At 34.5% G+C, this 17,301-nt stretch overlaps 1 protein-coding gene across 1 annotated transcript in view; it reads right to left on the bottom strand.

The window, feature by feature from the left end:
- Positions 1-16,837, bottom strand: part of R3HDM1 (R3H domain containing 1) — a 120,604-nt gene extending 103,767 nt beyond the window's left edge. Inside the window, 4 exon segments of the mRNA XM_024569697.4 lie at positions 1,496-1,585; positions 2,053-2,094; positions 14,906-15,116; positions 16,699-16,837. Of these exon segments, the coding sequence (XP_024425465.1) occupies positions 1,496-1,585; positions 2,053-2,094; positions 14,906-15,076 (303 nt within the window). The 5' untranslated portion in view covers positions 15,077-15,116; positions 16,699-16,837.
- Positions 16,838-17,301: the final 464 nt, after the last annotated feature.

The following is a 17,301-nucleotide window of genomic DNA, read 5'->3' as shown; positions in this document are numbered from 1 at the left end:
AGAGTGTATCATAACTCTTCAGCCTTATCAACAACCATGTAGAAGTCAAATTTAACATTTGAAAATATTCTCAAGGCAAGAGTTCTTATTAAAATATTTTGACTGTATTTCTACTTTTTCTAGAAAGTCTTATTTTATTGCTAAACACACTTATTTTATAGAATAAATACATACAGCTCTGTTTCTGTAAATTTTAAATAAAAATCACAAATAAATTTTGAATCCTATGTTTTTGACATTTGAACACATTTCAAAAGGTAGTTCAGTTGGTTACAGCATCACCCCGATATGCCAAGATTGTGGGTTCAATCCCCAGTCAGGGCACATAGAAGAAAGGAATGAATGCATAAATAAGTGGAACCAAAAAAAAATTGATGTTTCTTACCCTCTATAAAACCAATAAACAAAAAAAATTAAAAATGAAACGGATTTTTATTGTCAATAAATAACCTATTTTAAAAGCCTTCCTTTTCTTGCATTTTGAAAACAAAGAAGTGTAGTCCTTTTAAAAAAGAGAACACATTCTAAATATGTGACAACTATCTTCAGTATGTATAGTAAGCTTTTGAGGGCATCATCTAAATCGAGGCAAAGCCGAAGTCTTTGCTTGAATCAACAAATGTACAATTGCCATTTATTTAAAAAAGAAAAAGATACACTACTTTCTTATGGCCTTTTCCCCTCCTTTAGTCATAACTTCTTAAACAACCAAAATTTGTCTCCACTCCTTGGAAACTAATGTTGGGATATATATATGACTTTACATTGCTTAAACTCATAGAAGGTAGAACAAGCCACTAACAGCCAAAGTTACCATTGACACACATTGGTAAAGGATCCAAAAATGTTTAGTATAAAATGCCCAAATATAATATAAGGCAAAGATCAATCCACAGTTCAGATCAACGGAAAAGGAGTCACAGCATTAAAAATAAAAAAGGCAAACTAAGCTATTTGCTTGAACCTCAGTAGTTCCGTATCTTACAAGCACAGGCAGAAAAGGAATTAGAAGTTTTAGACAGACATTAGAGTCAAGCTAATGTGAGAATTGGCTTTGGCATGCATTCAAGTTAAGTAGAATAATGTAGTAAGCATAAGTCTTCGGTAGTCTCCTCTTTACACACAAGCATTATCTAACAAACTTATAAATGCCAAAATCAAAAGAGCAAATTTCATCAGAATTGCATTAAGTGAAAGTACTACTTTACTACTTTTCCAAAATAACTTACAACTCCCGTAAAGTCTTATGCCCAGTTAATTACATTATCCCTAAGTTTTTCCAGAGAGAAACTGTACCAAATCTTAGATTGATGTAACAAGGTTTTCCCCACTTTTCATGTGTCTCTTGGGTGCAAGTATTATCAAATCAATTCTCTTAGTAAAATCATACATAATACACAAACATGCACACACAACTTTTATTTAACCTTATGAAAAAAATATTCTCCAGGAGGCAGGTTATTCCACCATGTCTTTAAGTAATTTTTTTTTTTACCTGGTTCTCCTGTGATAGCTCTGCTGTAGGGGGTGGTGGAGATTCTTCACACACTGCAAGGCTCCGAACTAGCTTTAACTTTGAGCTTGACTAAAGAAAAGTATTTAAAATTAACACTACATTTCACAAGTCTAGGGTGTATATCCAAAAGCCCCCTAGAGTTTCTTAAGTCTCTACAGTTTCTCCACGTATAGGCATAGGTGAAATGTAAAAGTTAAATATATCATTAATTACCCCTAAAACCTTTTGTTAAGAGGGAAAACAAACAATTGCAGTTTTGAAAATTATAGCAATAGCAAGAATGGAAATAATTCCAATTTCAAAACCCCCAAAATGGTGAGAAAGCCGTTTTCTCCATAGATAAAGAACCATTACAGATATAAAAGCAATGTACAAAAGCGACTAGGCAAGACAAAAACCCCAAATAAAACAAAATAAGCTTTCTGCCCCAAACAAAATATGACAAAACTAAACTGAATGTAGTGCTATGTGAAAACAAGGATTCATCAAGCATGAAGGACGGCCCTTGGCATGCCAGCACAAAATATTTACTATACCTTAGACCTTTTTCCTGTCTGTCCAAATGACTGCAATGGCCGCTGAATATACAAGAAAGATTTGTATTAAATTTCATACTGAAACAGAAAGTTTTCTTCTTAATTCATAATCCTAAACCGCAGAGCAACTAACTGCACAAAGAATAGAAAATGAAGAAATCAAAGTTGGTTTCAAGTAAAAAGTATTGATTCCTCCCAAAAGTACACCTGCAGAAGACTCTATAAAATCCTTCTATGGATTGGCATTCTCTGTAAGTGAGCAAATGACCACAATTTGTTAATTGATCTAAATGGAACTTATAAGGTAACTCCTTAGGTAGTAGCAAAATAAAATATACTTCTTCAGTATTTTATAACATATTACACTTTATGCAAAGTTAGGAGGGAAAAAACACAAAAATCCTAAGGAATTTTTACGAGCTGTGCTCAGCTAAGTTACAAACTTACTAAGGAGAATGCTGCAAATGCACGTTGAATCAGAGTACAACCACCTATCTACTAAGCCTTTTCAACATTGTCTGAAATACACCACCAGTTTATCAGTCACAGAATCCTGTCTGCCTGGCCTAGAGTAAGGCAATGAAGCAGATAAAAAAAAGAAGTCAAAGTTCCAATACACATGTTTAGCATGATTGTCAAATCACCAATCACATGATTGGAGAACCCACAGAGGCAACTAGCCCTAGTTTGTGATGCTGGGCTTTGGTTTAGGAAAGCAGCTGAAATTGCCTGTGAACCGGAGCCAGATAGGTTTTAAAAATGTTTTCCTTCCTTTAATCTCCTTCCAGTCTACCTCGTTAGCCCCAACCTCAAATAGTACAAGGTTCAGGTACCTATCATTTATGCTCATTTAAGTCAGGGGGCCAGTTTGGTACCAAACATAAAACAGATTTAAAAAATCCTTAATATGTAGATTAGTATGTTTCATATGAAAAAAAAGTCATTCTAACATCCGAAAGAGCCTTCCTTGTAGAACCAAAAGAAATGAGAATCTGTAGTACTAGTGTGCTCTGTCCCCCATTTTGAGCCCGAAGTTCCTGAGATAAGAAGCATGGTATTCTTGGGATTTTGACTTTGGGTTAGCCATAATACATACAGATTAGCAATTAGCAAACACAAAAGTGGAAAAAATTTTTAAAAATGACTTTCTGTTTCTTGTAGAGAAGAAAATGGCTCTCACACACACACATACACATGGCAATGCTTCCTAAGAGTTTTTGCATGTTGGGATTGTCTTCTGTTTCTATTCATTCTCCATTCAAGAAAATTTCTAAGAGTAACTTATATCCAAAAACAGAATTAAAAGAAGTTATGTTATATAGAGTTCTTGAAGAAAAAGTGGGAGACAATTAATAGATGAATGCAAGCACAAAGGCAGAAGGAAAAAGAATTTGCAACTTAACTCTGACCCTCTGCTTTAATTCCCCAAAATTCTAAGTATCAAGGGTATAAAACGTTCTATTATATATATATATATATTTTAATAAAAGAGATGGCTAACTGACAAGTAAGAACTGTATTCATATGTGGAATTTGATTTAAATTTCTGGCTTTGCTTCTTATTAATAGATAACCCTGGTCAAGTGATTTCAGTTTACTCTACCTGTATGAAAGTTCATACTATTTGTATTCTGAAGTTTCCTAAAAAGGTTCAATGAAAGGGTAGATTAAAGGGCTTTGTAAAAACTAAAGCACTATATAAAAAGGCTACTAAAGGTTAGACACCTAGCATGGCAGAAGACCCATGTCCTACTTCTGTTTACTATGAGATTTAACTTTAAAAAAGTCCATGAAATGGGGATTTTGTACATTGTTTCTATAGTAATAGTTTAGGATTTTCATGGATTTACACATGCATTTAACAGCCTCAGTATTAATTCATAAGGAGTCTTGATGAAAATGAAGATTAAAAAAGGCACAGAGGGGTTAAAATTACCTCAATGTGACTTTATTTAATAAATGTGTTCCGAGTTCCTGCTACACACCAGACATTCTATCAGGTAGTAGGGCTATAAAGATGAGTAAGACACAGTTCCTGGTCTCAAGAAACTTGCAGTCCAGGGTCAGAGTTACTAAATGGTCAAACAGAACACAAGACCTTCAGAATCTTAACCCAGTGCACTTTACATCATGCCTGTAAAAACCTTGTTGTGATCAAATACTACTCATGGTAGAGAGAATTCCAAAGATGGCCTCCTAACACTACCATGCCCTGGTTATTCAATCAAACACTAATGTCAGTGAAGGTGGGAAGGGATTCCAATGTATTTTAAGTCCCAAGTCAACTGGTCTTAATAAGATACAGAGATAATTGAGCTGGGTCTGACAATCAAGTGAGCCCTTTAAAAGCCGATCATATTCTTCAGTTGGGAGTAGAAGGGCAAGTCAGATTCAAAGGGTGAGAAGAACCCGACACACCACTGCAGCTTTGACGATGGAGGGGCTGTGTGAGAAGCACTGCACGAAACCTCGAGGAGCACAGTGGCCCTTGGCCAACAGTCAGCCAGGAAACGTGGACTTCAGACCTACAACTGCAAGGGACTGAGTTTTGCCAACAACTGGAGGCAGCCCAGAAGCAAATCCTTCCCCAGTCTTCAGAAAAGGGCCCAGTCCAGCCAACACCTTTGATTTCAGCCTTGTGAAACCTTAAACAGAAAGCTTACCTGAGTACAAACTAAATTCTATTGTACAGATCTGATATCTACAATTGAGTTCATAACTGGGTATTGTTTTATGCCTCTAAGTTTGTGGTAATATTCTATGCAGCAATAGAAAACTAATATACTACTACATAAGTAAAGTATAAACTGCCAAAGGCATTATTCAGCAAGTCATTATTTCAAATAGCAAATAACTGTAATTACATAATATATATCAGAAAATTTGCCACACACACAATAAATCAGAGAAAACAAGTTCAGTTTATTAAAGAAAACAGCCTTTTTGGCATCAACGTGGAAATTAGATTTGGCTTTAAATAAAAATAAAATTATTTAAAAAATGGATTTGTATCATTTAAAACTCATCTTTCACTTTTTATTGTGAAAAAATATGCATAACATAAAGCATAAAATTTAAAATTTTAACCACTTTCAAGTGTACAGGTCAGTGGTATTAATTACATTCATAATTTTGTGTGACCATCACCACTATCCATTAACTCTTCTCAACTTGTAAAATTTAACTGTACCCATTAAACCTAATTCCCATTCTCCTCGCCCCCCAGTCCCTGGCAACCACCATTCTACTTTCTGTCTCTATGATTCTGACTACTCTAAGTACCTAATGTAAGTCAAATCATATAGTATATGGTATGTCTTTTCTGACTGACGTATTTCACTTAGCATAATGACCTCAAGGTTCGTTCGTGTTGTACCATATTGAAGAATTTTCTTCCTTTTAAAGGCTAAATAAATTGCATATTTGTGGGTGAATATTGGGTTGGCAAAAAAGTCCATTTAGTTTTTTCTGTAAAATAAAAGATATATTTTTTATTTTCAGCAATAACTTGATTTGGATATTTTGAGTATGTTGGCTATTTCCTGTGTGGTATAATGTTCATTTTTCTCAATTAATGTGTTCACTTGATCGCTATCAACTTCAACTGGTCTACCTGACTGTGGAGCACAGGCCAATGAGAAATCTCTAGCATAAAACTTCACAAACCATTTTTGACACATTCGATCAGTCACAGCATCTTCTCCATACACTGCACACATCTTTTTTTCCCTTTTCAGTTGAGTTTTACTTTCCTTGAAGTAATAAAGCATAATGTGCTGAAAATGTTATGTATTTTCTTTCATCTTCAATATTAAAATGTCTACACAAAAATTCACCAATTTTGAGAGTTGTTTTTTAAATGCATGCTGACATGACAGCTGTCACAATACAATCTAACCAAGCCGTTCAGAATGAAATTAAAGACAACTAAGTGCTACTAGGTCCATCTTACGAAAAAAAACCAAATGAACTTTTTGGCCAATCCAATATTATTTAATAATGTTCAATATAATGAAATATCCATTCATCTGCTGATGAATGCATTTGAGCTGATTCCGTATTTTAGCTATTGTAAATAATGCTTCTATGAACATAAATGCACAAATATCTCTTCCAGACCTCAGCAAATGTTTTAGCATCTACAAGACACAAAAAATTTGAGTTTGCTTTAATGCACTGAAACACAGATGCTGCTTTTAGGGTAGTCAGGCCACATGAGTTTGGGAAAGGTCATGATTGAAGCAGCATGGTGCTCTGGAAAAAGCACGCTGAGGCAGGCTAAGCTTGAGTCCTGGCCATGCCAGTGGCTCTCCAGGTAACCTTGGCAGTTCACTTCCATGAGTGTAGGTCTCTGGAAAATCTAAAGGTTGCTCACATCAACTTTGAAAACTTTTTAGCTGTGACTCTTTGAGTTCTATGAATCTAACTCCAATATGTTCGATCATTACCTCGAGCTCCTCTTGCCAACTCAGGATCTTTTTTGGAAGACATGTCATCTAATGGATAACAGATGGCATCCCTCTCTGGGGGCTTTTCTTTCTTCCATGATGGTGGTGGTGGTGATGATAACCTCCACAGATGTGCCTGATTTTCAAATGGGGATAGGTATGGCACTAGGTATGGAGTCCAATGACAATCATGCCTCAGACCTTGGTGTTGACTCATCTTGGAAATGCCACAGTCCCTCTCTGGTAAAAAGTGAACTGGCTCAGTGGCTTTCTTCCCATTAATGGTAGGGCCAAAACCAGCCAGTCACTGCTCTGGGCTGTATGTTTCTGCTGTCATGTCATAAAGGGCCTGTGCTCTCGGAAGACAAGCAAGGAGGAGGGAGTCCAGTTTCCCTCATTATTTGATTGGAGTAGCTTCCACAGCTTAATGGTTGCTTTCCCTCACCAGTACTGCTGTTTCTCTTAGGCATCTTATACCCTCACTGTTCAAAGTACTGCCCCACAGGACTGTCAATGGGCCACTGGCATCACCTGGAAGCTTGTTGAGATGCAGAATTTTGGGGGTTTCACCACACATCTTCTTTACTCTGTTTTGTGGTTTTGCAGTATTTCCCCTTTTCCTTCCTTAAAGTTGTTGAGTTTAAATGGCTCTGGCAGCTTTGACTCCTCGGCCCCTTCCCTCTTGGGTGTCCATTTTGTAGGAGATACCCCTGTGAGGTAGGGGTGTCTTGCAGGTGGGGCTGTAGACTGAGAAAGTCCTCCTGGCTGGATCCTTTGGTGTCACATCTAAGGATTCATTGTCATATCCAATGCCATGAAATTCTTCCCTATGTTTTCTCCTAAGACTTTTATTTTACCTCTTATGTTTAGGTTCCTGATAAATTTTCTGTTAATTCCTATATGTGGTGGTAGGTAAGAGTCCAATTTAATTCTTTTGCACATGGATATATGGTTTTCCCAGCACCATCTGTTGAAAAGCTTTGTCCTTCCTTCATAGTCTTGGCACCCTTGTAAAAATTCACTTGGCTATATATGCATGGGTTTATTTCTGGACTCTCTATTCTATTCTATTGATCTATCTGCCTGTCTTTAGGCTACCACCACACTGTTTTGCTTACTGTAGCTTTGCAGTAAGTTAGTTTTGAAATCGGAAGTGTGAGTCCTTTAGTTTTGTTCTTTTTCAAGGCTCTTTCGGCTACTCCAGGTCCCTTGAGATTTCATATGAATTTTAGAATGGGTTTTTCTATTTCTGTAAAAAAAAAAGTCACTTGGATTTTGATAGGGATTTCACCGAATCTGTAAATTTCTTTAGGTAGTATTGACATTTTAACAATATTAAGTCTTTTAATCCATGAACATGGGATGGGTTTCCATTTCGTTACACAAGTCTTTTACCTCCTTGATTAATTCCTAAGTATTTCGTTCTTTTAGATGCTATTGTAAATGGTATCACTTTTATAATTCTCTTCAGATTGCTTATTGTACAGAAATGCAACTTTTTTTTTTGCATGTTGAATCTATATTCTGCTACTTTAGTGAATTCATTTATTAGTTCTAACAGTATTTTTGTGAAATCTTTAGGGTTTTCTACACATAAAATTGCCATCTGCAAAAGGAGATAATTTTACTTCTTCCTTTCCTTTTTAGATGCCTTTTATTTTATTTTCTTGCTTAACTGCTCTGACTAGAATTTTCACTACTATGTTAAATAGAAGTGGTGAAAGCAGGCATCCTTGCCTTGTTCTTGTCTTAGAGGAAAAGCTTTCAGTCTTTTATCAATTAAAAAAATTTTATTTTATTTACTTTATTATTTATGCTATTACAATTGTTCCCACTTCCCCCCCTTTCCCCCCCTGAACCCAGTGCCCCCCCCCCCAACCTCCACCCTTCTGCCATCCCTAAGACAATTCCCATTATTGTTGTCTGTGCCACAGGTTATGCATAAATGTTCTTTGGTTAATCCCTTCAGCCTTTCATCATTGAGTATGGTGTTCAATGTGGATTTTTCATATACACCTTTTATTATTCCTAGTTTTATGAATGTTTTGATCATAAAAGGGTGCTATTTGTGAAATTTTTTTCTGCGTCATTTAAGATGATGAGATTTTTTCCCCCTTTCATCCTCTTAGTATGTATTGCATTGATTGTTCTTCATATGCTAAACCTCCCTTATGTTCTAGAAATAAATCCCACTTGGTTATGGTGTACAATCCTTTTAATATGGTGATGAATTTAGTTTTTTAGTATTTTGTTGAAGATTTTTGCCTCACTGTTCATAAGGTATATAGGTCTTTAGTTTTCTAGTACAGTCTTTGTTTGGATTTTGTATCTGGGTAATGCTAGCCACACAGAATGAATTAGGAATTATTCTTTCCTGTTTATTTTGTAAAATTTTGAGAGGAATTGGTTCTAGTCTTTTAAATGTTTGGTGGAATTCACCTGTGAAATCATCAGACCCAGGACTTTCCTCTGTTGGGAGATTTTTTTAAAAAAGATTTTATTTTTTAGAGAGAGGGGAAGGGATAGTGAAAGAGGGCGAAAAACATTGGTGCAAGAAAAATGTCAGTAGGTTGCTTCTAGTGCGGCCCCAAATGGGGGCCTGGCCTGCAACCCAGGCATGTGCCTTGACCAGGTATAGAACTGGAGACCTTCTGGTTTGCAGGTCAGTACACAAACCACTGAGCTACTCCAGCCAAGACTGTTGGGAGATTTTTTTGATTACTGCTTTGATCCTTACTAGTTATAGGTCTATTATCTGTTTCTGCATGATTTAGTCTTCTTAGGTTTTGTGTTTCTAGGAATCTGTGTATTTCATCTAGGTTACCCAATTTTTGGATACATTTGTTCATAGTATCCTCTTATAATCCTTTTTATTTTGTAGAATTGGTAGTAATGTCCCCATTTCATTTCTTATTTTAGTAATGTGAGTCTTCTCTAGTTTTTTAGAACATCTAGGTAAAGGTTTGTTACTTTTATCTTCTCGAAAAATCGACTTTTGGTTTCATTGATTTTTCTCTGTTGTTTTGCTTTTCACTTTTATCTGAATTTCACTGTCAAAGTAAAAATTTAGCAACTTGCTTTACAGACATTTACTACTAGAGATAGATGCTCATTAAATTAGAATTTAGAAGGGTTATGGACAAAGACCCCAACTTATAATTTATATTGTTTATCATGTATTGGACAAGAACTAGGCCAATAAATGAGTATGGAATATGAAACATCCTTAGTGAAATTTCAGTTTGAAATAGGTTATTAATATGTTGTCAGAGCTACTGACTACTAGTTTGGAGAAAAACTGAGGTTCAATAACAAATGGTTAATGTGTAAATTACAATACACATAGGCTGTTTTTAAATTTACTGCCCTGTAGATAACAGAGAGAAACAAACATGTTTAATAATTTCAGTACTTTGGTCTTTTGTTTACAGTAAAGGAACTTTAAACAGATCTAAATTTTATTTCAGAATATGAATCTGAAAGAATCCTCAAAACATTATCTCTACCTTAACTACTACTCCAAACCAGAGAGCTTTACAAATAATAACAAAAGAAAAATAAATCTGTGTAGTGAACTCCATATAAGGGGATGATATATAGGTTTTATTTTCTAATGTTTCTTTGCTTATCATAATGTATCTTTGGCCTAATATTTTCAGTAATTTTCTTTGCCTATATTGGTTCTGCTAAGATAGATCTATTTAATGTTTCTTTATGATGAAAGGAAAAAAAAACAAAAGTACTGACATTATAAACCATGAGATTTATTGTATTGCCAAGAAATAACAATAATCCTTGAGTTATATTGTGTGGTAGTTATAAAAATAATCACCAATTAATATCACTCAATTAAGAGGAAATCAAACATTTCAAAAAGAGGATCAACTATCATTGTAATTATTATTAACAAAACCTTTTAACTAAGACCCTTAATAACCCTGAAGAGCTTACTAATTCTATTTTTCAAGGTAACAGTAAGGATTAATAGTAAGTATGTGGGAGAAGATAATGAATCAAAGTGTTAAATGTCTAGCTAAAAGTCAGGAACAGTGAAAACGACAGAAACCAGTTTGACAATTTATACTGGAATAACAGAAAAGAATAAAATTTTTTGACTTAGGATAGCAAACTTTTAAAAAGTTTCAATTCCTTAAATATTAATAAAAGACAACAAATGTAAAATTATAGACAGGGAACTTAATTCAAAGAATAAAAACTACTACACTGTAATTTTTGGCAGCTTATTTCAAGAAATAACTTTTACTTTCCACTTCATTACCAAAGGAAAAAGTCAATAAAGGGACCAATCTGAGGAGCCATATAACAATATGGCCAGTTGTGCTATGTTGCTAATAATAAATAAAACAATTATGATGATTATAGGCAGTATGTTATTACAACATCTACTATTGTCAGGTTCTATGTACCAGGTACATTACATACATCATTTTTATCTAGTAGATAAACAGGAAAATAGTTATGATTTATATGACTTTATATAGACAAGCTTCTTATCAACCCTTTCAACAGAAACCTTTTTGCATCCTTCATCAATTAAAAAATTTTATGCCCACTTATCTCACTGTCGGAGAAGCATGGGCTGTACACTGAGTTTTTCCAATGACATTATTGGCTTGCCACTGCTTTCTTTTCCCTTACTTGCCGTATCATTCCCCTTTTAAAGAAATGCAATAGAACTTGGGGGACTGTAAGATGTAAAAGTCTCATTTTAATTATCAAAGGGCTTATGACAGAAACTAAGAATATATTAAACACCTACTTCAAATGATTATATATATGGAAAATTCACTCATATATATCAGAAGCTGTTCATGCATCCTGCACATAGGGCTTAGTTAACAAAAATATATTATCTTATTTTCTCCACAACAAGGGTTACCAACACAATTTGGACTGGCTATCCTATTGTTCAATAAATAGTTTATGTGGGGAGAAATTGTTGTTTGAACTTTCCCATAATATGTTGTGAAGTGTATTTATATGCACATATATACAACTGAATACTCCTAGACAAAGCATTTGTCAAATACAAAGATACAGTTGTAAAAACAAAATAGTAAAGTTGAGTTTGAATCTTTAATAAGCAGAACACAAGATCCTTAATTTTATATTTCAAATGAAAGTAAAAATCAACATAAGTAATTTACCTAAATTTAATCTCAGAAATCTGTCCTTGAGAAAAATCAAACAATAGAGGTCCTATATATAAGTTATAGAAAAGGAAACAAAGCAACCCATACTCCATTTATCCTGTGTCAAAGATGTGTAGTAGTCTAACACATTAAATTTTCTCTGGATTTAGAAACCTGACGCCTCACCACCTCAATGTTCCATATGATCATACTTAATGATCATAGAAAGTCTAACTTGTAATTTAAGATTTGCAATAGAAATAGTATATGGCAATAGAAAAGTTACTAAGCAAAAACTCTTTTCATAATTATTTGGAAACATCCAAGGTGATGCCTAATGTTTGCTGGCCTCTTTCTAGTTTGATGAAATTATTTTTTAGGTAAATGCTATCCTTAACAGACAGTACAAAGTTGTAAGATTTCATTACGGTATTAAAGCAGCTATGACAACCCCTCATCTAAAAATAAGTTTTTTGCCATGGCCGGTGTGACTCAGCAGGCTGGGTGTCGTCCCACAAAGCAAAGGGTCATTGGTTCGATTCCCAGTCACACGTCTGGGGTGTGGACCAGGTCCCCAGGTGGGGGCGTGTGAGAAGCAACCAACCAATGTTTCTCTCCCTCTCTTTATGCCTCCCTTCCCCTTTGTCTAAAAATAAATAAACAAAATCTTTTACAAAATTAGTTTTTCTAAATAAAATACTAAGGGGATAATCAGGTAATTAAGATTTGGAAACGGATAAAATGTATGCTTCTTTAGGTAAACATTGTCATTACCCTAAGTCACTTGGAATATTTCTATGCTGAAGCAAGACAAGATAAATAAGTTATATTCATGCTAGCTGACTTTCAGAATGACAGAAAAGAGAGAAATATATTGGTTTATTCAAAATTCTTAACAGGAGATCTACATTAATTGGTACATACATATAAATTTGAGCAAAAATAATAGTTTCTATTTAAAATTAAACTTTTAGGCAGTATCTTAGAAGTACCAAAGGAAGATGAAATACCTAGATGTATGTTAGAAAAAAACACATTTCATAATAGGTAACTGCATAGTAATTTAAAAGGTAACTTCTGTTGACTTTATTTTACATTATATTAGGTAAAATTTTTTTTCTAGTTTTATCTACTTGCATTGCTAATATCCATTACTTAAATCTCTTCTGATAAGTTATTTCAACTTTAAACCTCTTGCCAGACACCTGGCATGGAGGCATCTTGGACCTCAAAAAACACCAAGCAGAGTAAATAGTCCCACATGTACTAAATTCTTAATAAACATTTGAATAAGCCATGCATACAGCATTCAATGGATTAATATAAAATGAATTCTCATCTTCTCTGTTCTTCCTTCCAATCTTTATAGTCACTATGCTATATGCGACATGATGTCAGAGACCACGCTCAATTTTGCTCACATTATTTCTTTGGCGTAGGTTTTCAGTAAGTGTTTGGAGAATGCATGGAACTTTCCCTATAGTATAAACAACTGGGCCATACTATAGTGATCCATCTGATAGTGGTTATCAGAACATGTTTGTGCTTATAGATAAGACCAACACAACAGACATGGTAGGAAATTTAATAATCCAAATAAATCCCTTGTTGATAAGCATAACATGGATGAGTAAACACTAGGTATAGAAAAGAGACTAAAAGAAAATCTTTTAGTATTTCGATCATAAATACAATAGAATTTTAGCAGATTTTCTCTGATTCAATCAGGATCCTGGCATGCCACCATCACTGAGTGTAACACACGGCAATGTTTTATTTTAAAAACTGCTATTAATAAAAATGACTAGAAAAAATATATTATTCTTCCCAATTTCTTAGATAATTACCACTTGACTATACTTAATCAGTGGGGCTTAACTGCTTTTTTATAGATATATGAGTTGCTATCATTTTCTAACAAATTTCTGGCACGTAATAGGGGGGAAGTTTTTGACTGAATAAATGAAATAAGCTTTAAAAGAGCCTTCTTTGTTTATCACAGAAAAAATGAAGGTATAATTTTTAGCATGTATCCCTCAAGATCTTTAGGATATAGAAAAAATGACAGAATATTTCCTATAGGAGTAGAATTCTTTATTCAATAGGGTTAAACTAAAAAAGAGTTATAGTATTTTAAGATAACTTTTTGTGGTAAATTAAAGGTCTTTTCTATCAATAGGCAGAGTCTAATTCCCCTTCCCTTGAACCTGCGCTAGCTTTATTGACATGCATCATCAAAAAACAACAGTGGAAGTGACATTCTGGGGCTTCTGAGCCTAGTTAAAAGACTTGCAGCTTTGCTTGGGTATTTTAACATTCTTCTGCTATGCCTGAGTCACCATCATAGTAAGTCTGACTACTCTGGGGCCTACACGCTGGAAGGACTATAGGTAGGTACTCCCAGTTTCAGCTAGTCAACATTCCAGCCATTGGCACCAAAGTGTCAGATAGGTGAGGAAAACAGTTTTGGACCTTCCAGGCCAGACCACCTGCCAGTTAAATATTAGTGAGGGCCTTCTTTTGGTTCCTTGTGCATTCAGCCAGCCCTTGTTCCATTTTCCAACTCACAAATCATGAGATATTAAAAAATAAAATTCAACAGATTTTTAACAAATTTTGTTTTAAAATTGTTAGCTCTTTGTTTTGTGGTAATTTGTTATAGAGTAAGAGATAACTGGAACACTTAGAACTAAATACTACAAGCACAACTTGAAACAATTTTTACATATCTTGAATCTGTTGACCACCTTCTCAATTGCTATCTATACCTGGAATGAAAAGCCTTCTTAGTGGTTAGTTCTAAGTCATCACATATGTATAGCATCAAAAGACTTAAGGGAATTTTTTTCCTCTCCAATTTTTTCTTAGTCATGGTTGACTTCTTCCCCTGAGGCTATTTTTTGCCAAAAGAACTTGTACAGTTTCCATGTGTTTATTCTTCTATCCTGTAAGAGTTCTCAGGTTAAATTCTGAACTCTCACAATACTGATAAGGTGCAGAATGGAATGAAAAAGTAGAAAGCCAGTAAAAAAAGTATCGGTCATTATAAATGAAAAGAATTGTACTGCACGATACAAGCAAATCAAAGAGCTAGACTCAACAAACTAATCCAGACAGCTCAAACACCAGCTGATAGGCACGTCCCAATGGGTCAACTTGTCCCTTTAAAAGTCTGAAAGTGAGTTTTGTATGAAAAGGTTAATTGTATATTGAATGTTCATTATTTGTAGCCAGAGAGAAAATCCTGTTTACCTGAAAATCAATATTGTTGTCAATACAGTGTTCATTCTTCTCTGCCAAAATCTTCCCATAGTTCTCTGATTTGGTAAGATTTTCAACTCTGGTTGTGTCTTTCACTTCTGCCTCCAAATTCTTCATTGCTTCAGTTTCATTTTTTACATTAACAGTATCAGACATCCTCATCAGCAAAGGTTATTTTAGAATTCTATAGGGAACTTGAAGACTTAGAAAAAAAGAAATAAAATTTAATTTAGTCTGAAACATTTCTTGCATTCAGTTACCACACAATATTGTCTGAATACTTTCTATGTTCCACAAATAACGTTGAATATACCCAGATAGAAGCAAAATCCCTGCTTTCAAGGAGTATGCAGCTTAGTGGCAGACCAGTTCAAATTAAAAAAAAATCATAATACAATGAGAGAAGAACTACCCTAAGGGTATGTAGTGATTTTGATGCATAGACCACTTGTGAAAATTCTTAAGAAACCTTAAGGAATAAGCTACATCCAGATGAGAGGAAGTGGCTAGAGTATTTTAAATATATATTTAGATGATATTAGAATTTTTTCCCCTAGAGGGATACTGTGAATATCATCCTGTGAGAAAAATATTTTCCTATCATAGCTTTTATTTAGAGTTCTAAAATTCCAAATTTCTTAGATTACCCTGCAACTCTGAAAGGAAATAATTTAAAAAATAAACAGCAACATTCTATACAAAACACAGTTATATATCTACATTAATAATTGTTTGACAATATGAATCAAGCATTTGAAAATTCTCCTGATTTATGTGATTCAACACCAAACAACACATATTACCAGACAGTCTAGTACACTGACTCCATAAGATGCCAAAATTATTTCATGCATTGAGTGAGTTTAAGAAAACACTGGGGACTTTACATTGAATATGAAATAAAATGTATCAGAGATAGCTTTCATTTTAGAAAATGTGAACTTGAAGAGCAGAGCTGATGTAGATAACTTTTTTGTTCTAGCTTTGTAATCATGTGCAAGTTTAAGGTGTACAACATGATGATTTGACACAAGTATATAGCGCTGAATGATTACCACAATCCATCACCTCACACAATTACAATTTTGGGGGAGGGTGAGAACAAGAAAAACTTATTTTGAAGTGTGTCAAAAAATTTAAGATTAAATGATGGCTTGATAGAGGAATGGATATAGGTGGACAGGTACAGGTTTAAGTATGTATGATAATGTGTTAATGGTAGAATGTAGGAGTGATTATATGTTGCTCAGTGTAAAATTCTTTCAATTTTTCTTTATTTCTGAAAATTCCATGATAAAGTCTTGAGGGGGAAAGTACACCTGAAAAGTTTTAAAAGAGAAAGAGAAATAAATCCTAAAGTCACAGGCAGACTCAACTGAATAAAGAACATGTCTTCTTGCCCTGGCTGGTGTGGCTCAGTGGATTGAGCACCAGCCTGTGAACTGAAAGGTCACTGGTTTGATGCTCAGTCATGGCACATGCCTGGCTTTTGGGCCAGTTCCCAGATGGGGGCATGCAAGAGGCAACCAATCAATGCTTCTTGAACACTGGTATTTTTCTCCCTCTCTTCCCCTCTCTCTAAAAGGTAAATAAATAAAATCTTTATTAAAAAAAGAACATGTCTTCCTAGATTATATTCTGTACCAAGGTTATTGTTCATTCTCAAAGCAATAAAGTTATTAAGGAGAAGGGAGTTACTTAAAATACCCTGGCTCTTTGCATTTTACATGTAATATTTTGAAAGAAAAACAAATGTGTTTTTCTCAAGTGACAAGAGAGGTTACCTGAATTTTGGATTGTGTCCTATAGATTTTGGATTGTGGTATCCCACAAAAATAAAATAAAATAATCCAAGGTTCTTTTTCACAGTTGTCAGCCAGGATGTCAATTGTACTGAACCATCTGGAATCTGGCAGGAGGAGTCCCATGTCCTTGTCACCACTGTAGATTCCTGGACTGAAACGGACTGTCGTGGATAAAATATACCATACCTTTCAGTGGCCTAAAAATAAAACAAAACATTTAAACAAAATGGTCAAGTGAAATGGCATACCATACAGTAAATTGAAAATTAAAGATGTTATCGCTGGTGATTTTATTTTCTTGTCCTAAACACGAATCACAGCACTTAGTTTCAACTAATTATGATATGTATTTCTTTTGTGAGCCTGAATAACTCACTGAGGCCACCTAGAGAGTTTAGCAGGAAAGGCAGAAGGGAGAAGAAAGCAGGTAACTAACATATAATAAGAACCTGCTATGTGGTCCGTGTTGTAAGGGAGATATTATCATCATTTACAGATAATGAAAAAAGGTTTGCCTGAGATCACAACCAGGACCACCTAACTCCAAGAACTATGACTTTTAGAATTTTCACCCAGAGTTAC

This window comes from Desmodus rotundus, chromosome 2 (genome assembly GCF_022682495.2).
Source record: "Desmodus rotundus isolate HL8 chromosome 2, HLdesRot8A.1, whole genome shotgun sequence".
Taxonomy (NCBI): domain Eukaryota; kingdom Metazoa; phylum Chordata; class Mammalia; order Chiroptera; family Phyllostomidae; genus Desmodus; species Desmodus rotundus.
Note: the sequence above shows the minus strand (reverse complement) of the source record. Positions and strands in the feature narration are given on the sequence as shown.